At 38.3% G+C, this 25,872-nt stretch overlaps 1 protein-coding gene across 1 annotated transcript in view; it reads right to left on the reverse strand.

Annotated features, from left to right (window-relative positions):
* Nucleotides 1-25,872, reverse strand: part of GABRR3 (gamma-aminobutyric acid type A receptor subunit rho3) — a 94,287-nt gene that overhangs the window by 63,370 nt on the left and 5,045 nt on the right. The window contains exons 2-3 of the mRNA XM_053704568.1: nucleotides 15,954-16,021; nucleotides 923-1,146 (exon numbers count right to left, since the gene is read on the reverse strand). Of these exons, the coding sequence (XP_053560543.1) occupies nucleotides 923-1,146; nucleotides 15,954-16,021 (292 nt within the window). The remainder of the gene's footprint in view (nucleotides 1-922; nucleotides 1,147-15,953; nucleotides 16,022-25,872) is intronic.

Raw genomic sequence — 25,872 nt, forward strand, 5'->3', positions numbered from 1 at the left:
AAAAGAGAAGACATACATGATCACTAAATAGCAGAATGTATCCACATGTAAACCATCTTTTTAAAACATTGTATTGTACTGATTATCACTTGATGGAATTGTAAACCGAACTCGTGATGAGTATGTTCATTGTCGGTCTTCACAGAAATAAAGTATTTAAAAAAAAAAAAAAGATTGTAATGTAAAATCTTTTTATTATCTCCATAGTTAAACATATCTCTATACATATAAATGCATGTTTCTCTATGTATGTGTATGCATGTCAATGTAAAATCCCTGCGTCTGCTTTTTTTTCTAACACCCGCAATCTCGTATCTTTGAACCTTTATATCTTTTGTGTGCAATATTTTTTTAAATAATTTTTATTAGACAGTGTTAATGAGTGTAACTGTACTTTGTAATGTAATATGTTGTGCAAAACTGTTAACTTCAGCTCTTCGAGCGCGCAAAGGATTGTTGCGTAGAAGGCGAATGCACGCAATAGTGAATTTTCAAGACTTGTAATAGGTGCGCAATGGAAATTGATTACGAAAAAGACCATATCGCGCACAGGAAACTCATAACGCGTGACTTGTAATCTTGCCCATAAAGTTTTATAACTTGAATGAATACTTAATAGAAAAAATGTTATTTATTTTTACCAGTTAGAATGTATCATTTTAATGTATTCAAATTGTCTGCTTTATTTGAATTGTTCAAAAGATTTTCAGTGTATATTTTGTTTTTGCAAAAATAATGTAATTATTATTATTTTTATATTAACATATTATTTGTTATCCTTTATATAGGCTGATTATTAAAAAGAGCAAAAATTAGAACAAATTAATATGTAGCCTGCGCTTTCATATGACTATAGATGGTGGAGTTGCTACTACTAAACATAATGATAGGTAAATTTAAACTCAAAGTGGTATTTTCTTACCTTAAGCTGAATAACACATTACCATCTGGATACACTCGTAACATTATATTCTCCATAGTGGTATCATGAATAAAGGATCTTTTTGAATGAACAAAAAATACATCAGGCACCCAGATCTTTTTGATTAACCTTCCATCAAACGTCATACTTCTGTTGTTAGTACTTTGGAATGACAGTCTTTCATCTTTCCAATAATGTCTGAGGTATAAAGTCATGGTGAAATCCTTCAACCAAGAGAATGAAAATAATTACACACAATATTTAAAATAAAAATTAATAATAATAATAATATATATATATTGATATTTTTATTAACAATTTCATAATTACAATAGGCTGGTTTTAAACAGGACTTGTTTGCCCTGTTAATTTCATTTTTAAATTTCAAATCACAAAAACTAAAAGAGCACATTTTTAACATTATACAATGTTGATCTTTTAGCATGGAAAAATGAATGCTGCATTAGTTACAATAACTTATTTTGTGTGTTATGCCCATGGGGCCCATTTATCAAGCTCCGAACAGAGCTTGTGGGCCCGTGTTTCTGGCGAGTCTTCAGACTCGCCAGAAACAGCAGTTATGAAGCAGCGGTCTAAAGAGCGCTGCTCCATAACCATGTCCGCCTGCTCTGAGCAGGCGGACAGGAATCACCGGAAATCAGCCCGATCGAATACGATCGGGTTGATTGACACCCCCCTGCTGGGGGCCCATTGGCCGCGAGTCTGCAAGGGGTGGCATTGCACCAGCAGCTCTTGTGAGCTGCTGGTGCAATGCTGAATACGGAGAGAGTATTGCTCTCCGCATTCAGCGATGTCTTGCGGACCTGATCACTCAACCTCCTTATATTATTTATATATTATTGAAATCCTTTAAGGCTTGAAATGTTTTGGTGGGATAAAAAAAACCCGGTTTTCATATAACCCCTTGTAAGGACTCCAAAATGTCCTCTTTAAAGTTATAAAAGACTTTTCAGCCCCTGTCCAGAGCTCACAAATTCCAGCATCTTAAAAACTACCATAGAACTAATAACAAATGCAGGATTCCATGGGACACAGTTTGTAAATTGTTGACCTTAGGAGACTCTCAATCTGTAAATTCATTAACTTCCCAAAATCCAATGCTTAAGGTTCATTGAATGCTTAGCATATATAATAAATTACAGGCAATGCATTGTAATCAAAAGAACTGGCTAAATGTGTGATTTTATTGACATGTTATAGAGTTTTGCACATATATATCAGTCTGGGACTTGTAAACCTTCTCCTTAGTTTACATTGCTGTGAGAAATTACAGAAAAACATAATTTATGTAAGAACTTACCTGATAAATTCATTTCTTTCATATTGGCAAGAGTCCATGAGCTAGTGACATATGGGATATACAATCCTACCAGTAGGGCCAAAGTTTCCCAAACCTCAAAATGCCTATAAATACACCCCTCACGACACCCACAATTTAGTTTAACGAATAGCCAAGCAGTGGGGTCATAAAGAAAGGAGTAGAAAGCATCAACAAAGGAAATTTGGAAATAATTGTGCTTTATACAAAAAATCATAACCACCATAAAAAGGGTGGGCCTCATGGACTCTTGCCAATATGAAAGAAATGAATTTATCAGGTAAGTTCTTACATAAATTATGTTTTCTTTCATGTAATTGGCAAGAGTCCATGAGCTAGTGACATATGGGATATCAATACCCAAGACGTGGAGTCTTCCACTCAAGAGTCACTAGAGAGGGAGGGAATAAAAATAAAAACAGCCATATTCCGCTGAAAAAATTAATCCACAACCCAAAACAAAAATAAGTTTATTTCATCTTTGAAAGAAATTTTTTTAAATCAAAAGCAGAAGAATCAAACTAAAACAGCTGCTTTAAGAACTTTTCTACCAAAAACTGCTTCCGAAGAAGCAAATACATAAAAACTGTAGAATGAGCTGAAATTCTCTGAGGCGGGCCTGACCCGACTCCAAATAAGCTTGATGAATCAAAAGTTTCAACCAAGAAGCCAAGGAACTAGCAGAAGCCTTCTGACCTTTCCTAGGACCAGAAAATAAAACAAATAGACTGGAAGTCTTCCTGAAATCTTTAGTAGCTTCCACATAATATTTCAAAGCTCTTACCACATCCAAAGAATGTAAGGATCTCTCCAAAGAATTCTTAGGATTAGGACATAAGGAAGGGACAACAATTTCTCTACTAACAACCTTAGGTAAAAATGTAAAATAAGTCAGCAAAACTGCCTTATCCTGATGAAAAATCAGAAAAGGAGACTCACAAGAAAGAGCAGATAGCTCAGAAACTCTTCTAGCAGAAGAGATAGCCAAAAGGAACAACACTTTCCAAGAAAGTAGTTTAATGTCCAAAAAATGCATAGGCTCAAATGGAGGAGCCTGTAACACCTTCAGAACCAAATTAAGACTCCAAGGAGAAGAAATTGATTTAATGACAGGCTTAATACGAACTGAAGCCTGTACAAAACAGTGAATAGCAGGAAGTATATCAATCTTTCTGTGAAATAAAACAGAAAGAGCGGAGATTTGTCCTTTCAAGGAACTTGCAGACAACCCTTATCCAAACCATCCTGAAGGAACTGTAAAATTCTAGGAATTCTAAAAGAATGCCAGGAGAATTTATGAGAAGAACACCATGAAATGTAAGTCTTCCAAACTCTATAATAAATCTTTCTAGAGACAGATTTACGAGCTTGTAACATAGTATTAATCACTGAGTCAGAGAAACCTCTATGACTTAGAACTAAGCGTTCAATTTCCACACCTTCAAATTTAATGATTTGAGATCCTGATGGAAAAAACGGACCTTGAGATAGTAGGTCCGGCCGTAACGGAAGTGGCCAAGGCGGGCAACTGGACATCCGCACCAGATCCGCATACCAAAACCTGTGTGGCCATGCTGGAGCCACCAGCAACACAAAAGACTGTTCCATGATGATTTTGGAGATCACTCTTGGAAGGAGAACTAGAGGCAGAAAGATGTAAGCAGGATGATAACACCAAGGAAGTGTCAGTGCATCCACTGCTTCTGCCTGAACATCCCTGGACCTGGAGAGGTATCTGGGAAGTTTCTTGTTTAGATGAGAGGCCATGAGATCTATCTCTGGAAGACCCCACATCTGAACAATCTGAGAAAACACATCTAGATGGAGAGACCACTCCCCTGGATGTAAAGTCTGGCGGCTGAGATAATCCGCCTCCCAATTGTCTACACCTGGGATATGCACCGCAGAGATTAGACAGGAGCTGGATTCTGCCCAAGCAAGTATCTGAGATACTTTTTTCATAGCTTGGGGACTGTGAGTCCCACCCTGATGATTGACATAAGCCACAGTTGTGATATTGTCTGTCTGAAAACAAATGAATGGTTCTCTCTTTAGCAGAGGCCAAAACTGAAATATTTATTGGTAATCTCGCTTCTTGAAATTTCCAAACCCCTTGTGCTGTCAGATATCCCCAAACAGCTCCCCAACCTGAAAGACTCGCATCTGTTGAAATCACAGTCCAGGTTGGCCGAACAAAAGAGGCCCCTTGAACCAAACGATGGTGATCTATCCACCATGTCAGAGAGTGTCATACATTGGGATTCAAGGATATTAATTGTGATATCTTTGTATAATCCCTGCACCATTGATTCAGCATGCAAAGCTGTAGAAGTCTCATGTGAAAATGAGCAAAGGGGATCGCGTCCGATGCTGCAGTCATGAGACCTAAAACTTCCATGCACATAGCCACTGAAGGGAATGACTGAGACTGAAGGTGCCGGCATGCTGCGACCAATTTTAAACGTCTCTTGTCTGTTAGAGACAGAGTCATGGACACTGAATCTATCTGGAAACCTAAAAAGGTGAGCCTTGTCTGAGGAATCAAGAAACTTTTTGGTAAATTGATCCTCCAACCATGTTTCCGAAGAAACAACACTAGTTGATTCTGCAGTATGTAAAGACTGAGCTAGTACTAAGATATCGTCCAAATAAGGAAACACCGCCACAATACCCTGTTCTCTGATTACAGATAGTAGGGCACCCAGAACCTTTGAAAAGATTCTTGGAGCTGTTGCTAGGCCAAATGGAAGAGCAACAAATTGGTAATGCTTGTCTAGAAAAGAGAATCTCAGAAACTGATAGTGATCTGGATGAATCGGAATATGAAGGTATGCATCCTGCAAGTCTATTCATATAATGTCCTTGCAGAACAAAAGGCAGAATAGTCCTTATAGTCACCATCTTGAAAGTTGGTACTCTTACATAACGATTCAAAATTTTCAGATCCAGAACTGGTCTGAACAAATTTTCTTTCTTTGGTACAATGAATAGGTTTGAATAAAACCCCAAACCTTGTTCCTGAGGAGGAACTGGTATGATTACCCCTGAAGACTCCAGGTCTGAAACACACTTCAGAAAAGCCTGAGCTTTTACTGGATTTACAGGGATGCGTGAGAGAAAAAAATCTTCTCACAGGAGGTCTTACTTGAATCCTATTTGATACCCTTGAGAGACAATGCTCTGAATCCAATGATTTTGGACAGATTTTATCCAAAAATCCTTGAAAAACCTTAATCTGCCCCCTACCAGCTGAGCTGGAATGAGGGCCGCACCTTCATGCAGACTTAGGGGCAGACTTTGGTTTCCTAAATGGCTTGGATTTATTCCAATTTGAGGAAGGTTTCCAACTGGAAGCAGATTCCTTGGGAGGAGGATTGAGTTTTTGTTCCTTATTCTGACGAAAGGAACGAAAACGGTTAGAAGCCTTAGATTTACCCTTAGGTTTTTTATCCTGAGGCAAAAAAACTCCTTTTCCTCTAGTGATAGTTGAAATAATAGAATCCAACTGAGAACCAAATAAATTATTACCTTGGAAAGAAAGAGATAGTAATCTAGATTTAGATGTCATATCAGCATTCCAAGATTTAAGCCACAAAGGTCTTCTAGCTAATACAGCTAAAGACATGGATCTAACATCAATTTTGATAATATCAAAAATGGCATCACAAATAAAATTATTAGCATGTTGCAGTAAGCGAGTAATGCTAGATATGTCAGGATCCAATTCTCATTGCTCTAAATTCTCCAACCAAAAAGTTAAGGCAGCCGCAACATCAGCCAAAGAAATAGCAGGTCTGAGAAGATGACCTGAATATAAATAGGCCTTCCTTAGATAGGATTCAAGCTTCCTATCTAAAGGATCCTTAAAGGAAGTACTATCTTCCATAGGAAAAGTGGTACGTTTAGCAAGAGTAGAAATAGCCCCATCAACTTTGGGGATTTTTTCCCAAAACTCTATAGACTTTGCTGGTAAAGGATACAATTTGTTAAACCTTGAAGAAGGAATAAAAGAAGTACCTGGCTTATTCCATTCCCTAGAAATCATATCAGAAATAGCCTCAGGAATGGGAAAAAACCCCTGGGGAAACCACAGGAGGTTTAAAAACAGCATTTAAACGTTTATTAGACTGAACGTCAATAGGACTGCTTACCTCAATATCCAAAGTAATTAACACTTCTTTTAATAAAGAACGCATATACTCTATTTTAAATAAATAAGTAGATTTGTCAGTGTCAATGTCTGAGGAAGGATCTTCTGAATCAGATAGATCCTCATCAGAAGAGGATAAATTATTATGTTGCTGGTCATTTGAAATTTCATAAGCTAAATGAGAAGTTTTAAAAGACCTTTTACGTTTATTAGAAGGTGGAAATGCAGACAAAGCCTTCAGAATAGAATCAGAAACAAATTCTTTAAAATTTACAGGTATATCATGTACATTAGAAGTTGAAGGAACTGTAACTGGCAATGTACTATTACTGATGGAAACACTATCTGCATGTAAAAGTTTATCATGACAACTATTACAAATGACATTTGGTGGAATAATTTATATGGAATAATTATCTATTTCCTTATATGACAGTTTCAGGAATGGGAAAAAATGCAAAAGCATAGGCCTCTGATAGAGAAAAAAGCAAGAGGCAAACATCAATGGGGTATTGAAATAATGCTAAAAATTTGGCGCCAAGTATGACGCACAACGTAACGTAAACTTTTTTGGCACCAAAAATAACCGGAAATGACACACTCGCGTCACTAATAACGCCGCCGTGTGAAAGGTCTCGGCGCCGGAAATGACGAAGTTGCGTCATAAACGTCTTTTTCCGTGCCAAAAAATTTTTGCGCCAAGAATGACGCAATAAAGTTTAGCATTTGTCACACCCGCGGGCCTAATACCCGCAATAGCAAGAAGTAGTCAATTGAAAAAAAAAGACTAAAACCCCAGGTAAGAAATACATTTCTTAAAATGTTTAAATTCCCCAAATATGAAACTGACAGTCTGCTGAAGGAAATACATGAACCTGACTCATGGCAAATATAAGTACAATACATATATTTAGAACTTTATATAAATGCATAAAGTGCCAAACTATAGCTGAGGTGTCTTAAGTAATAAAAAACATACTTACCAAAAGACACCCATCCACATATAGCAAATAGCCAAACCAGTACTAAAACAGTTATTAGTAGAGGTAATGGTAAATTGAGAGTATATAGTCTATCTGAAAAGGGAGGTAGGAGATTAATCTCTACGACCGATAACAGAGAACCTATGAAATAGACCCCGTTAGGGAAATCCTCGTATTCAAATAAGTGATACTCCCTTCACGTCCCTCTGACATTCGCTGTACTCTGAGAGGAATCGAGCTTCAACAATGCTGAGAAGCGTATATCAACGTAGAAATCTTAGCACAAACTTACTTCACCACCTCCATAGGAGGCAAAGTTTGTAAAACTGAATTGTGGGTGTGGTGAGGGGTGCATTTATAGGCATTTTGAGGTTTGGGAAACTTTGCCCCTCCTGGTAGGATTGTATATCCCATATGTCACTAGCTCATGGACTCTTGCCAATTACATGAAAGAAACAAGTTTGTGCCCTGCTCTAATTTGAAAATTGAGACTCGATTCCTTTGTCACAATATCCAATCTTTTAATTCAATATAATGTTAGTGACAGTATTAAATATTCAGATTTAGCAATACTTAGAAACAACACATTTTTAAAATAAATTAAATATTTTAAAGTGTATTTCAAGGTATATATATTTATTATATATGGAATTGATTGTATAAGGATATTTTTATAGATAATCATACTGAATGACTTATAGGATAATGAGTATAATGTAATGATTAATATATTATTTATTATTATTACTATTATTATTGTTACATTCTATCTAGTAATTATACGTTTATTGCATTTGATCCAGTAATAGTTATTTATTTTTATTCTCCATAGTATAATAAAGCATGACTTGTGTATGATATTGAATAGAATATAAGTAGAAGTGCCCAGAGTCAGATTCACTTCCTTATTGCTCATGGTGTAGGGGGCCCTTTACAGAGTATATATATTTTCACCTGAACCACATAAAGGGATAGAAGACCCATTATTTGAAAGAGGAGATTTTCAATTAAGGTTTGACTTGTCTAAGATACTTAAGTGGAGGGGGCAGTAATGTGCCCCATATCTCCCTTCCCTGTTTTACTTAGAGGAAAGCAACCTCTGAAATACAAAGTGGGGCCAGGCGGACAGGTTACATTTTGTAAAAATTTATAAGATGAATTCTGGTAATGTATTTTTTATGTTTGGTGTTTCAATAATTCTGTGTAGTGACTTTTTCTATATTTGGATATTTCTGGAATATTTTTCTTTTCTTTTAATGCCTGTTCTGCTATAAAAAGTAGCATATAGTAGAGGCGGGGCTTGGCCAAGCAGTCTAAGGGCCGTGTAATGTCTCTGCTCCGGAGCAACGGTCAGACCAGCCACAGCAAGTACAGTGCTACGTACGGCTTAATCACCTTAACCTGTGGCTCAACACTTAATGAGCCAGATGTGAGCACTTGGAAGACCGATATCGAGCGGAACAGCTCTCAGCTATAAGAAAATAGATCGCCTACAGCCACACCACCGCCATTTTGGAGCCCACCAGCAGCGGTTAGCAACTATAAATATGCGGCTCATAAGTACAAACTGACACTGGGGGAATCTCGGCATGTAGCAAGAAATATAGCAAGTGCCTTGGGCAGTGAAAAAATGGCAAAGCTGACTGCACAGTGCTATTTCAAAACATTACTCAGCACACCTCTTTACACAGGCCTCTGTAAAGACCAACTACGGGACCCACACCACGCAATCAGTTGGAGGTATCCTAAGTTTATTTAAACCCACACCTATCACACAAATTACTTAGTCGAGGGTAAAATATCCTCTTAGCTATAAAACTAGTAACATACTAGGGTGGGTAAAGTATTATGAGCTTATCTGCCTAATTCTATTGCTCCTCTCCTGTGAACAAGTAACAGCCCTTTCCAAGATGAAAAGAGAGTAATATTATATCAGCAATAAGTATATCACTGCTATACTATATACAGGACTCTCTCCTCTGGGTGTAATCTTTCAACCTAACTACACCAAGACCTATATCACCACTGAGTCCAGACAGGAAACTTTTATACATAGCAGACACTTGACCCCTATTCCTGGTTGCAGAAAATATGGCTGCTAAAAAAAATCTAAGGCGGACAAAAATATAAAGGCCAATCTAACCAAGCTGCTTTGGTCAGTTCTTTTTTTCACAACACTATCGCTGACATCCCAGATACACCTATTACAGATTCCCCAGCGCCTACTGGCTCTCTGTCTTCCCCAGACTATATTGTTCAGTTTAAACAAGACATAGCCAAACTCCCGTCCAAAGAGGATTTTGACTCTCTCAAATCACTCATCACTAAAGAGCTAACTAGTATGCGCAGGGATATTTCTGAAATGGGAGAGAGAATAGTGGAAATTGAATATAAGCAAGAGTCCACCAGTGAGTTAGTGGGGTCTCTATATACACAATCCAATATACAAGATTCTAATCTGGATGACCTCCAAGAAAAAATAGAGGACCTGGAGAATAGAAGCAGGAGGTGCAATCTCCGCATTAGAGGGGTTCCAGAATCTATAAAACCAACCGACCTGAAGGATTATCTACAAAGCCTCTTTCAACACATAAAAGAAAATCCTCATGCCCCTCTGATAGAAATAGAGATAGCTCATAGAGCTTTAAGACCTCCTCCTCCTTCTTCTTCTGCCCCTCCTAGAGATATAGTCCTAAAGTTCCTCCGCTTTACCGACAGAGAAGACATCTGGCTGAAGGCTAGATCCTCGCGAATATTTACATACCTGGATCATAACCTACAAATATACCCAGACCTCTGCCCAAGTACCATCCAAAAAATGCAGGGATGCCCGCTTCATCATGTCAACGCTACAAGACAAGCAAATTAAATACAGATGGGGCTTCCCGTTCAGCCTCATTGTATCTTATGAAGGAAACACCTATATCTACAAGGGTGCCCAGGACCTGGAGAAGCTATCTAAAGATTTGGGAATTTCCTTGAAACCTCTGGGACCCCCTACTTCATCAGACAGACATCAACCTGCAATCCCTAACACCTCAATTCCTACCATGTTGAAGTCACCTTGGAACAAGGTTCAACCTTCTAAAAAAAGAAGAGAAAGAGTTAACACCTCACCTACTTCCACTTAAGATTGAACAGGGCCTGGATGCCCCCACAATATCTACATCCGGTGAGAAAATGTGACTTAATAATCTGATTTTCAGTTTATTTGTACTTTTACTGCTTGTAAATCGTCTATTAGTCCTATTCCCAGCCATAAGACTACCTAATAGACAATTAGTATAATATTCGCCATATACTCGGAGGGTGAAGTCCTTTATCCTCCTATTGTCTGCATGCTGAGCCCCCCCCCCAGGGTTCAAGTAAAAATGTTCATTGTTATATGTTAATTCTATTAGTTCTGTATGTTTGCACTGTTACTCATGCAATTATTCCTGAGGTCCTTCCAGTTGAAAGACCTCCGATTGAAATGACTAAAATTTCAATAAAAAAATGGTTGATAACCATTCCCACACCCTAGTTATATTTGTAATTGTTCATTTAAAATAATTCCCATAATTGTATCTGCATGGTATCTTTTTTACTGCTTGTTATTATAACTCTCCTCCACACATAAACAAACTTAGCTTATTTCTCTCAAACTCTGTACATCAACAAACATCTCGTTATAACTTTACCCAACGGTACCCATGTCTACACCCATTAAAAGAAACCTGACCTTCACGATCAACTCAAAGGGACTAAATAGCCCACATAAAAGAAACTTAGTAGTAAAGGACCTTAAAAATAAAAATGGAGACCTGATCTTTATACAGGAATCCCACTTCATCAAAGGTTAAGAACCTAAAACTTTCCACTATAAGTTCGGACCCTCATATTATGCATCAAATCACTCTAAAACTAACGGAGTCTGTATCCTTAAAAAAGGAATCCCCTTTCAAGTATTCGATTCTCATAAAGACAACGAGGGTAGATACCTAATTTTAGTAGGAAAACTATACAGCACAGTTACCACACTAGTATGTGCTTATGCCGAAACATAAATCAATCACAAAGGGCTTACTCATCATAGGAGGAGACCTTAATGTCTCCCTAGATACTTATTTAGATAATTTGAATCATACCTCTTCTTCTTCCCTCAGGACAATTAACCGTATTAAATATCACCTACGAGATTTGGCAGTTCACGATGTTTGGAGGACACATCACCCAGACATCAGACTACACCTTCTTCTCCCACCCGCATTCACGTTTTTCCAGAATTGATTATATACTAGCCAATGTCACCTGCCTTTCATTAATAAATAACATTTCCATAATCCCCTCTTCATGGTCAGATCACTCCGCATCTTCTGCACGGTGGCCTGGCCCTCGATTTCTCCAACTACTTATAATTGGAGACTTAATGAAGAACTCTTAGACCTCCCACAATAAAATGACCGAATTGAAAAATCTCTAAAAGAATATTTTGACATTAATATCAACTCTGTCCCCCTCTTCCACAATGTTTGGGAGGCCCATAAAAGAACCATGAGAGGAGAACGAATGAGCGTGCAATCCAATCTTAACAAACAACAAAGACTGTTCCTCCACAACTCCCTATATAAGCTAAATGATACTGAAAACCTATTAAAAAAAGACCCCACAAATAAAACATTACGTGAGGAACTACAAAACGTGAAACAGATTACATCCCAACTCTTAGATAGAGAATGCAAAACGCTAGCTTTTAAACTCCGACAAACTTACTATGAGGGAGATAATAAATGTAGCAAAATCTTTGCTCGCAAGTTAAAATGTAGAGTCAATAGATCATATATCCTTTCTATTAAACCCCAAAAAACAAAATTTATAACGATACATCGGCAATCACGGGATCTTTCCACACATATTATAAAAAATAATATAACCTGACAACAACATCCCTATGAAAAACCATACCCCCCACCAAGGAGACAGCATCAGCTCTAAATCAGTACCTAGCAGACATAGAATTTCCTAAAATTACCAAAGAACAGTTATCCCTCCTTAATAGCCCGTTCACTTTGACAGAAATATGCAAAACCATCAAAGACCTACCATTGGACAAAGCCCCGGGACCCGACGGATTCACTAACTATTACTATAAGAAATTTGCAAACATCCTCTCTCCCCATCTCCTTACCCTTTTTAATTCCATATCACCCACAAATCCCTTTTCTACACAGACATTAGAAGCCTACATATCCATTATTCTAAAGCCAGGTAAAGATCCCCAATTTGTTGAGAATTACAGACCGATCTCTCTGTTAAATACAGAACTCAAAATATACGCCAAATTGCTAGCAATTCAATTGAACTCCATTCTCCCAAATTGAATAGAAAAAGATCAAGTAAGATTTGTCCCCACTAGAGAGGTGAAAGACAATACGGTTAGAGTGACCCAACTGATCGAATTCGCTATATATATATAAAAAACTCCTCTTTTACTCTTATCTACTGATGCAGAGAAAGCGTTTGATCACGTCAGCTGGCAGTTTTTGAGAGCTGTGCTCCAAAAAATGGGTACAGGCCAAGACTTTGACAGAGTATTTGCTATGTATTCCTCCCCGACCGCTCGAGTTCGTGTTAATGGTTTTCTCTCAACTCCCTTCCATATCACCAATGGTACTAGGCAGGGTTGCCCCCTTTCCCCCCTCTTATTTGCATGCGCAATAGAGACCTTGGCCCAAAAAATCCGGAATCACCCCAAAATAACAGGAATACAAACTCAAAATACACATCACAAACTAATGTTATATGCAGATGACATTCTATTTTGTATAGCTAACCCTTTAATTACCATTCCTCACATTCTTCATCAATTGGATGACTTTGGCCGAGTGTCTAACTTTCTAATTAATAATAATAAATCCTAAATTATGAACATCAATCTACCCCACATAGAGGAAAATTCAATTAAGCAGATTTGCCCGTTTAGATGGCAACAGAAAATACTCAAATAATTAGGAATCCATCTAACCCCAAATCCAGCTGACCTTTTTAACTACAATTACAAACCTCTCACAGCAACTATAATAGCAGACCTATCCTCCTGGAATAGGAAAAATATCTCTTGGCTAGGTAGAAGTAATCTTGTTAAAATGAACGTCCTTCCCAGACTCCTCTATCTCTTTCAAACCCTACCTTTCCCCCTCCCCACCTCATACATAAGCTGCCTACAATAAAATCTTTTAGACTTTATTTGGCAAAATTTTAGAGCGAGAATCAGTAAAAAAATTATGTTACTGCTGATTGGCGGGGGGGGGGGGCTGGGAGTCCCTGACCTCCCCCAATATAGGCAAGCCACATTCTTGCAACGTATTACTGACTGGTTCTCAAATATTCCAAACGAAATATGGGTTCAACTAGAGCACAAAACCACTCAAACCCCACATCTAGGTCAACTATGTTGGTCTCCTAAAGATAGGGATACATTTTTGAACTTCCCCTCACAAATAGAGACAGAAACCTTCAAAGTCTGGGATAGGGTGTTAATCGAGTACCCACTCATATCATCCAAATTCTCCCCCTTGACAGCTCTAACACACAATACCAAATTCAAACCAGGCTTACAAGTAGCTGCTAAATCTCTAGGTCTGTCGCTCAGATCCTTACAAGTCCGTCATATAGGTAACGATCAATCTTCTCCTTCTGTAGACGAGCTCATCTCCATAGGTTTTCAGGTTTTTAAAAACTGGCTCTTCTACAGACAATGTTACTCTTATATTTCGTCCCACCCTCAAAATAAAAACATGACAAGATCAATGACCCCATTTGAATTCCTTTGTAATAAATCTTCCCCCACTAGACATGTCCTTTCTCTCACTTACTCCATACTTCTGCAACAACTCCATGGCCATTAACCTTATTAAATAGACAGATGGAACTCTGAACTAGGTACAGTCATTACCCACACCGATGCACTATATATATTTTCCAATATTAAGAAAACTTCAGTTTCGTGTAAATTTATTGAGCTTAATCTAAAAATTTTACAACGATGGTATTTTACCCCTGAGAGACGTAAAAAAATGTATAAACTTAAATCTGCTCAATGCTGGAGATGCGGCTCCACAGAAAGCCATATGGCTCAAATTTGGTGGCATTGCACCAAACTATCTCCCATCTAGAATGAGATCTCGCAAGAATCGAATAAAATTCTTGAAACTCCCCCCCTAGACCCTTGTCTATGGCTTTTTAACAAGGTTCCAAAAACACTCCCTTCACCATCGAAATAACTGTTTAATATACTAAGTAATAGCTTCAAAATTCTTATCGCAAGAAATTGGAAATCCGACAAGACTCCCTCCCTTAGCCAATGGCACTTAGAATGTAAACGCACGATTTCCCTGGAAGAATTTTATTACAAAATACCAAGAAAATGGATACCTATGCTTAAATGCTAAGCATGTGGGAAACTTACATTCAAAATAACTCCTCTATTACGGCCTAATTTAGCACAACCCAGACTTACAGGCCGATCACATACTTTATGATCTCTTAATAGTGAATGAGATATGTTGACACCATGCGAACAATAACCTTATTTTATTTTTCTTGTATTTACCTATTGTTTTCCCCCCACCCCTCATATATTGTTTAATTATTCTTTAAAAAAAAAAATGAAAAACGCAAACTTGATGTATATTGAAACCAATGTATATTTCTCATTTTTATTTTCTATTTCTGTAATACTTTAATTCTCAATAAACTTTTCAACTAAAAAAAAAAAAAGTAGCATATAGTTTGTGTGATGAAATATCAGAAAAAGCCCGAAAATTTGTATTACAATGCAAAGAGTACAAAAGACTAAGGGGCCAATTTATCAAGGGCCGAATGGCCCCCGATGCCCCTGTTTCCACACGAGCCTTCAGGCTCAGTGGAAACAGCAGTTATGAAGAAGCAGTCATAAGACCGCTGCTCCTTAACTGGTCCGCCTGCTCTGAGGCTGCGGACATCAATCTGCCCGATCTCATACGATTGGGCTGATTGACACCCCCTGCTAGCGGCCGATTGGTCGTAAATCTGCAGGGGGCGGCATTGCACAAGCAGTTCACAAGAACTGCTTGTGCAATGATAAATGCTGACAGCGTATGCTGTCGGCATTCATCGATGTCTGTCAGACATGATCCGCTGAGCGGATCATGTCAGTCAGACCGATGATAAATCGGCCCCTAAATCTAACTTCAGCAATGAGTTTTGAAATGGCTCATTAGTGAAAAGGTCTAGTTTGTTTTGTAGAAGAATTTTAGTAGCAAAATGATAGACAAAAGGAAAAATTTATTTTGGCAAATACAACCCAGGAAAAAAAAAAAAACATATGCACAACCCTAATTGTATAGTTTGTCAATATTCAGTCACAGTTACTGATATCAATACATTTTCAGATAAAGATATACATAAGTGATATGCAAAGATCTCCTTTTTAAAAAAAAAAAATCAGGATACTTTACAATGCATCTACTGACTACTGTACTTTTTTGTGTGTAATGGTTTGATGGTATCATTATGGATGAAGCAGAATTTGTAACTTACCATATCAACTTCAGAAATGCTGTCTATACTTTCTATCTGCACATCAATGCCAACAGGAATGGGTGAACCTTTAGGAAAAGAGATTATTAATTAGATTTATTTTCATATGGTACTAGTTACTAGCTATGGGCATCCATTGCTCAGATTGTATTCAGGGAGTTGTAAGAGGGAAAACAATTAAAATGCACCAAACATAATAATATATCTGTTGACCAAAAAATATATCTGTAGTTTTAACATTCACTTCATTTTTTAACTCTCAAGAAAATATCTTGTAATAATGACGTATGATATCTAGAGATGTAACTTGTTATTTGAAGAAAAAAGACATTGATATGTATAATACGAGTCTTAATCGTGTGTTGGTTTATCTTTGTTAAAGAGGGTGGTGCATTTGTTCACCATTTGTATTAAACTATGTAAAGGGTTGTTACTCTTCGTATGAAAGAGGAATTTCTTCTTGTTTGTACTAGAGGTCTCATGGATGTTAAGATTTAATTTATGGTGAGAATACAACACAGCTTCACTGCCCGCCATGTTTTGTTTTTAGCCTGGTGTATAATGGCTTTCGGAACTGCAGTTTGTGCATTGAACACAACTTATCTATAGGGTAAATTCCCCCTTCATTTGCAAGAGGAGATTCTTTAATTTTATGTATGTGCTCTCACTTGTTTATGGATTTACTTTTGGAGATAGTTAGAGGCACAATTTCAGAGCCCTCCATTGAATTGTTACTATGAAGTGGGTGTCATAGCCCTCTAAGTGAAATAATTGATAGCCTTTTTTCTGCCTTTCCATCCCCCTCTTTTCCCAGTTATTGTCCATGTTAAAGATTTTAAATTAATAGGGAACACTGGTATATTTTACCTTACAGTTAATTTAGTCTTTTATTACTGTATACCGTTTCATGTATGTAAATATGTATTGCTATTTCTGTATACACTGTCAGAAAAAAGGGTACGGTTGGGGTCCGTTTGTGAACACTTAGGGTACAACTGCTTTGGTTGTACCCTCAATGGATCATAATTACACCTTAAGGAACTAATATGTACCATTTAGCGGTAAATAAGGTACAAATATGTTTCCAACTGTCAAAGGGTCCATGTCTGTACCATTTAACCCCCCCCAAAAAGGTACAATCACTTGTGTGACTAAAGGGTGGAGAGGGATGGGTGGTTCAAGGCTGCCAAATCCTGCCAGTCCATATCATTTGTACACCTCAATTATTCATATTCACATAACTGTCAGTCACCCAAAATTAATGCAACATACATGTTGTACAGCAAAATAATTATGTTCAATTGTTGTTGGTAATATGCAAGAAGTGGGCAAAGCAAAAAAATACTTAATAACCCATATATTCAATGATACTGTGTTGCTGGTTCTAAATAGCAAACAAGCACTTAACATTTTAATGTTTATATTTAGAGCATCAAGATGTTAACTCTTAAACATAAATCAAATGTATTAACTAAAATTACAAAGAAAAAAAAATGATTTAAACTCTATAAAATAAAGAGCTGTTTAAGAACCAGTTTTTTAAAAAAAAATTAAATAAAATTGTAACCGTTCCCCAGTCACATATATGGACATTGTGTCTGACATGCCATAGCTCCATCTGTTGGTTGAAAGTTCCTTGACATGTGTAACACAGCTCCATCTATTGGTAGCAGGTTCATCACCAAAGTGTTTACTAGGGAAATAGACTCATTTGCATATATTTTGCATAGAGTGACAATTCAATGTATGGTTGTGAGTTTTATTGTTTATCTTTCCTCCGAATCCCCCTTCTTTTCGTTAGTTATATTTTATTATTATGTTGTTCTCTATTTGTTTTCTATATATTTATGTTTTATGTGGCATGTCACCATAAATTAAATGGGGTGATTTTAGAGTCTAGTACAGAGTGATACAAATACATTGAGTAGCTCTTTTTGGAACTGGTTGTTTAGCCTGTTTTTTTTCTAGGTGGTTCTGTACTGTAGCAGTCTTTGGAATTGCTACAGTTAAGTATACAACAAACTTTTTCATTAAAGCTGCAGTGTAGCTATTGTAATAATGCCTGAGAAAGTACACATTAATTGAATGCATATTTGAATGTAACATGATAAATTTAATGAAACAGCATTTGTAATATGCTGTGTTGATGAGTACAAATTTGCCATCATGAGGTACAAAGGGCTTGTCACTGGGGCAGTACCCTTAAAAGGCCAGATTTGCACCATTTTTAAAGGTACAATATGGTACCATAGGACTGAGGTCCAATCTAGTCACCAAAGGTACATATTTGATTTTAAAAGGTACAATCTGCAAGGATACCAATTTGTACCCATTTTAAAGGGTACAGCAGGTGTACCTTTGAGGGTACTGCCCCAGTGACAAGCTGTTGTACCCCTAAAGGCACAATTTTTGCACATTTTTTCTGACAGTGTACCATTTAATTTAAGTAAATATTTATTGACACAACATTGTTAATGCAATGATAGTTAAAGGGACAGTAAAGTCAAAATTAAACGTTCACAATTTAGATATAACATGCAATTTTAAACAACTTCCCATTTTACTTCTCTTATCAATCCTTGGTATCCTTTGTTAAAGGGTAATCCAAGGAGTGATCAGTAGCATACACGTGTCCTTAGCCATCTGGCAATAATGTTTGCAAGAATGTTTAAAACAAGGATATACATAGTTGCAAACTCTGCTACCATAGAGTGTCTGTAGCATTCCATGGCAGCTGTGTTTGCAAATATGTATAACATTGCTATAAACGTTGTTGCAAACACTGCTGGCTAAAGACACGTGCATGCTCCTAAGAACACCTAGGATTTTTGAACTTCTTGTTTAATTTGAATAAATTGAATGTCTTCACGGTTATTGATATTGTATTTGCTTGGGCCTAATTAACTAAAATTCATTCAGAGGTTCTAGTAACATCATAAAGGCTGAGAACAAAGGTTAAAATCAATATTACTGCATTATTCTGGAAATCTAAATTCCTATGGTCATTTTGTTTTTATAAAATTTTATTGTAAATTATTTCATAGAACTTTACTTTTAATGTTGAAAATACATTTTTGGTAATTAAAGTAAGGGAAATATGTCACATGTAGGCCCACTTTCTATATATACTAAATAAAAAGTAAATGTTTTCAATTAAAAGTTTGAGATTTTTTTAATTGAGTAGTGCATAGATGCCTCTTGATTAGTTGATTTGCACAGACTTTTTATCTAAGTCTCAAACAGGTTTATAAAAAAAATGTCCTTTCAAAATATCTTTCTCAATTCTAATGCACACACACCAGATTTGAGTTATGAGTGGCTTGCTAATAACTTGCAAGTTATTTCCACCGCTCACCTTTAATAGCGCTGCTATTACAGGTTTGCAAAAACCCAGCGTTTGCGGGCGATATGGCTGCTGTCACACTCGGCTGCTGGGTAGCTCTGCAGTCCTCCCTGTGTGCTTGATTGACAGGTGTCTGAGCCACCACTTCCTGATTATGTCACAACCAGGCTTTTTATTCCTGGCTTCCCGTTTCTCCAGTGCCCGTTTGTTTGTTTAACTTTGTGGCTTGTGTTAGGATTCAGGAATTCGCTGTGGAATCTCTCTAACTGCTGCTTTTCTGTTGCCAATCTCTTCAAGGACTTACTATGCTGGATTAACCTTCAACCTCCTGATTACCTGTCTCCAAACAATGCAAGTACTGTTTGTTTTGTGAAACTTTCAAACTGCCTGTTTACCTGCTGCAAACCCTGCAAATTCTGACTACTCTGTGTACTGTCAAACTATTCTAATACTGTTATTTATGTGAAACCTTCAATCTGCATGTTTACCTGTTTCCAAACTCTGCAAATACAATTATTCAGTGTAAACCTTCAAACTGCTTGATATCCTGTTGCCAATCTCAACAAGTACTGATTAATCTGTGTTAACCTTCAAACTACCAGATTAACTGTTGCTATCTCTGCAAGTTCTGACAACACAGTGTTAACCCTCAAACTGCCTGATTACATGTTGCATACTCTGCAAAGACTGTCTACTCAGTGTTAACCCTCAAACTGCCTGATTACCTGTTGCATACTCTGCAAAGACTGTCTACACAGTGTTAACCCTCAAACTGCCTGATAACAAATTACCTACTCCTGCATTATTAACTGTTTCCTGTTTTACCCTTCTGCCTGAGTATAAGTGGACTATCCCTGCTCTCCTGATTCTGTGGAAGACATTTCCTGAAACCAGTTCCTTATTCAGAAGTCTATCTGGCTGATATCTTGAATTACTTTGGCACAGACTAACCCTGCTCCATATCGTGAGTACATTATTTTTTGGAAGTTGTCATGGGGTCACGTCCTGGATTAAACTCAGAGTGCAAGGGTGTTGTTTAAGTTTGCCCTAGCATTTGGGTCTTCTTCTGGACATTTCCTAACCTGACAGTACAAACGGGCCATAATATTGACCCTGATGAGTTATCCAGGGCGGTGGCTCTACAAGGGCAACTTCTAGGAAATCATTCTGCTCATTTGCAATCTTTGGATTCCAAGCTTGACCAGATTACTGCTCTGCTACATAACCTCTCCGCTCCTTCTCAAGCTACGGCGACTCCTGCTGCCACTGCTACTAGCACCAATGCTGTCTTTAATCCAGCTCAAACTGTTGGACAGAATATACCATGAATCCCTTCCAGATAAATATGACGGTAATCCTGAAGAATGCCGTGGATTCCTTAATCAGTGTCATTTACACTTCAGAAACAATCCTCAAAAATTTTCCAATTCTCATTCCAAAATCACCTTTATTATTTCCCTCATGAAGGGTAAGGCTCTAGCCTTGGTGTCCCCTCTTTTAGAGAAGAATGATCCGTTACTACAGGATGTGGAATTATTTGTGTCCATTTTTTCTTCTGTTTTTGACAAGCATGGGAGGTCTGCAGCTGCTGAGGCAGGATTGTTGGATCTTAGACAGGGATCCCTTTCTGTAGCTCAATATGCTATTGAATTCAGGACTTTAGCCGCAGAAACTGATTGGAACCATGGAGTCTTACGGGCAGCCTTTCACAAAGGACTTTGCGAACGCCTTAAGGATGAACTTGTATTTCGGAAACTCCCCGATTCATTGGAGGGTCTTATCAATTTATGTATTACTCTTGACTCCCGGCATTCTGAACGTCTTCAGGAGAGAGATAGGAATCGGAGATCCTTTGTTAAATCTTCTTTTCGTCTTCCTATTCAAACCTCAAGTCTTTCTAATAATAATTCCCAATCTCCTGAGTCTGTGGAACCCATGGAAGTAGGAGCTATTAAATTGTCAGAAGCTGAATGCCATAGAAGGCGTACTCTTGGGTTATGTCTGTATTGTGGTACCAAAGGACATTTACTGAAGGACTGTCCTATCCGGCCAGTAAAAGCCAAGGCTTAACTTTTTATAGAGGGACAGAGTTAAGCCAGAATCCCATGTCTTCCCTCAATTCTAAACTTTTTGTTCCTGTAACTATCTCTTTTGGAAACACCAAGTTTCGAGCTCAAGCTCTCATCGATTCTGGAGCTGCTGTAGTATTCATTTATTCAAACTTTGCTGACTCTCTCAGGATTCCTCTTCAAGCCAAGAAACAGTTAATTAAGGTAACTACTGTCAGTGGACAGCCTCTATGTACTGGTATCATGCAACATTCTACCATTCCTCTTCTTTTGACTGTGGGCATAGTTCATTCTGAAATTATTCGTTTTGATGTCATCTCTTCTCCCCACATACCATTGATTCTGGGGTTACCTTGGTTGCAGCTTCATGATCCAGTTTTCTCATGGTCTAAAGGAAAACTTATTTTCTGGGGAACTACCTGTTTCAAACATTGCCTGCAAAATCCCTCTAAACCATCTTGTCCTGTCGTAGCTATGGTGGAAGTTCCTGAATCATTGCCTAATTACTATCATGCCTTTTTTGATGTGTTTTCTAAAAAAGAAGCTGAGACGTTACCTCCACACCGGATATTTGACTGTCCTATCGAATTGTATTCAGGGGCTCCTCTACCTAAGGGTAGGACCTATCCCCTCTCTCGTCAAGAAAATGTCTCTCTTGAGGAATACATAAAGGACAACTTAGCCAGAGGATTTATTCGTCCTTCCTCTTCACCTGTGGGTGCAGGTTTTTTCTTCATTGGGAAAAAAGATGGAGATCTTCATCCCTGTATTGATTATCGAGCCTTGAATCAGATTACTGTCAAAAACAGCTATCCTCTGCCGCTCATTTCTGAGTTATTCGATCGTCTTCAAGGTGCTTCTATTTTTTCCACGTTAGATCTCCGTGGGGCCTACAATCTGGTCAGAATCCATAAAGGAGACGAATGGAAGATGGCATTTAACACTAGATTTGGTCACTACGAGTATCTAATAATGCCATTCGGATTGTGCAATGCACCAGCAGTATTTCAGCACTTTGTTAACGAAATCTTCAGAGATTATCTAAATCAATTTGTTATCATTTACCTCGATGACATTCTGATCTATTCAAAAACATTACAGGAACATGTACATCATGTAAGACTGGTACTTCAGAGGTTACGAGACAATTCCCTGTTCGCTAAATTGGAGAAATGCTCTTTTCATCAGAGTTCCATCCCCTTTTTGGGGTATATCATTTCTGAATCAGGTTTTGAGATGGATCCTGCTAAACTGTCGGCTATCAAGGACTGGCCCAGACCAACTACTCTCAAATCCCTGCAGAGGTTTCTTGGCTTTGCCAATTACTATAGAAAGTTTATAAAGAACTTTGCTGACATCACGTCTCCACTCACTTCTCTTACTAAGAAAGGGCAAAATTGTAAGAACTGGTCCTCTTCGGCAGTACAGGCTTTTGAAACGCTAAAATCAGCATTTTCTTCTGCACCTCTTCTCAGTCATCCAATTCCTGATCTCCAGTTTATTTTGGAGGTTGACGCTTCCTCTATAGCAGCTGGAGCTGTTCTCTCCCAACGTGATCCGACTACCAGCAACATACATCCTGTGGCGTTCTTTTCGAAAAAATTCAATCCTGCCGAGTTAAATTATGATGTGGGCAATAAGGAGCTTTTGGATATAAAATTAGCTTTGGATGAATGGAGGCATTGGTTAGAGGGTACCAGTCAACCTTTTTTCATTCTGACAGATCACAAGAATCTTTTATACCTCCAAACAGCTACACGTCTCAATCCTTGTCAGGCTCGGTGGGCCTTGTTCTTCTCCAGGTTTAATTTTGTACTTTCCTATGTTCCTGGTTCAAAAAATTCGAAGGCAGATGCTTTATCTAGGCAGTTCCAATCTTCTGAACCTTCTCCATTGGATTCAGAACCTATACTACGTCCAGTCAAAGTTTTGGCTCAAGTATCCTCTTTTCCAGTACAGGCTTTACATGCTGCTCAAGTCCGGGTACCATCTTCTTGCAAACTACCTTCTGGTATCCTGTATGTACCCAAAGGATTACGTCTTAAGCTTCTACATTTGGCTCATGACAACATTTCAGCAGGTCATCATGGAATAACCAATACATTGTGGAAACTGAAGCAGCATGTTTGGTGGTCTACTATGAGGAGGGATGTTAAGGATTATATTGCTGCTTGTAGTTCTTGTACTTCGAACAAACAATCTTCTCATCGACCGTTTGGTCTATTACACCCTCTTCCTATTCCTCATTACCCTTGGTCTCACTTATCCATGGACTTTGTTACTGATCTGTTTCTGCTGGAAATACGACCATTTGGGTAGTGGTGGATCGGTTCTCCAAGTCTGCTCACTTCATACCTCTTCCAGGCTTGCCTTCAGCTCAAAGACTTTCTGAACTCTTTGTTCTACATATATCTCGTTTACATGGTTTCCCCACTGACATAGTCTCAGATCGTGGAGTCCAATTTGTTTCCAAATTTTGGAGGTCTTTTTGTAAGCACTTCGGAATCAACATATCACTTTCTACTGCACACCATCCTCAATCCAACGGACAGACTGCGCATGTAAATCAAGCCTTGGAATCTTTTCTTAGACATTATGTAGACCATCACCACTCCAACTGGTCTCAGTTATTGCCTTTGGCGGAATTAGCTAACAACTCACATTATAACGCCTCATTACAGACCTCTCCCTTTAAGGCAGCTTATGGATTTGAACCTAGAACCTTTCCTATGATTACCAGTCCCTGGAGCAGATCGTATAGTGAAAAATCTCAGTAATCACTGGCAACTCATTTGTCAAAATCTACTCTCTTCTTCCTTAAGACATAAGAAATATGCTGATCGCAGAAGGTGCAAGGCTCCTTTACTTCGTACTGGAGACAGAGTATTTTTATCCACCAGATTCATATGTCTAAAACAACCTTGTACCAAGTTGGGTCCTAAGTACATTGGACCTTTTCGAATTGTTTCCAGAGTTTGTTCTTCTGCATACAGCCTGGCCTTACCCAAGACTCTCAAGATCCATCCAGTGTTTCATGTCTCCCTACTCAAGCCAGTCATCTACAATCGGTACTCTATCAAGAGTAAACCACCTCCTCCACTTTCCGTAGAGGGAACTTCTGAGTTTGAAGTCAGCCAGATTCTCGATTCCAAGCTACGGGGCAATCGGCTATACTACCTGGTCCATTGGAAGGATTTTCCTATCTCTGAATGATCTTGGGAACCAGCCTCTCATGTTCATGCTCCAGCTCTTGTCAAGTCTTTTAACAAGAAATACCCTGCCAGGCCCGGTTGGGTTCCCCCGGAGGGGTCCTTGAGGAGGGGGCACTGTCACGCTCGGCTGCTGGGAAGCTCTGCAGTCCTCCTCTCTGTGTGCTTGATTGACAGGTGTCTTAGCCACCACTTCCTGATGATGTCACAACCAGGCTTTTTATTCCGGACTTCCTGTTTCTCCAGTGCCCGTTTGTTTGTTTAATTTTGTGGCTTCTGTTAGGAATTTGCTGTGGAATCTCTCTAACTGCTGCTTTTCTGTTGCCAATCTCTTCAAGGACTTACTATGCTGGATTAACCTTCAACCTCCTGATTACCTGTCTCCAAACAATGCAAGTACTGTTTGTTTTGTGAAACTTTCAAACTGCCTGTTTACCTGCTGCAAACCCTGCAAATTCTGACTACTCTGTGTACTGCCAAACTATTCTAATACTGTTATATCTGTGAAACCTTCAATCTGCATGTTTACCTGTTTCCAAACTCTGCAAATACAACTATTCAGTGTAAACCTTCAAACTGCTTGATATCCTGTTGCCAATCTCAACAAGTACTGATTAATCTGTGTTAACCTTCAAACTACCAGATTACCTGTTGCTATCTCTGCAAGTTCTGACAACACAGTGTTAACCTTCAAACTACCTGATTACATTTCCTGAAACCAGTTCCTTATTCAGAAGTCTATCTGGCTGATATCTTGAATTACTTTGGCACAGGCTAACCCTGCTCCATATCGTGAGTACATTATTTTTTGGAAGTTGTCGTGGGGTCACGTCCTGGATTAAACTCAGAGTGCAAGGGTGTTGTTTAAGTTTGCCCTAGCATTTGGGTCTTTTTCTGGACATTTCCTAACCTGACAGCTGCGTTGAGCTCCATATCTCAGCCAAATACCAACGCTGCTTTAAGCTGCTTTGACGTTTTTGTGCACGATTTCTCCATAGACATCAATGGGGAGAGCCGGCTAAAAAAAAAGCCTAACACCTGCAATCATGGAGCGTAAAGCTCCGTAATGCAGCTCCATTGATGTCTATGGGGAAAGAAAATGTATGTTTAAACCTAACACCCTAACATAAAACCTGAGTCTAAACACCCCTAATCTGCCTCCTCCGACATCGCTGACACCTACATTACACTTATTAACCCCTAATCTGCCACCCCCAACATTGCCGCTGCCACTATACTAAAGTTATTAACCCCTAAACCAATGGCCTTCCACATCACTACCACTAAATAAATATATT

This window comes from Bombina bombina, chromosome 3, assembly GCF_027579735.1.
Source record: "Bombina bombina isolate aBomBom1 chromosome 3, aBomBom1.pri, whole genome shotgun sequence".
NCBI classification, from domain to species: domain Eukaryota; kingdom Metazoa; phylum Chordata; class Amphibia; order Anura; family Bombinatoridae; genus Bombina; species Bombina bombina.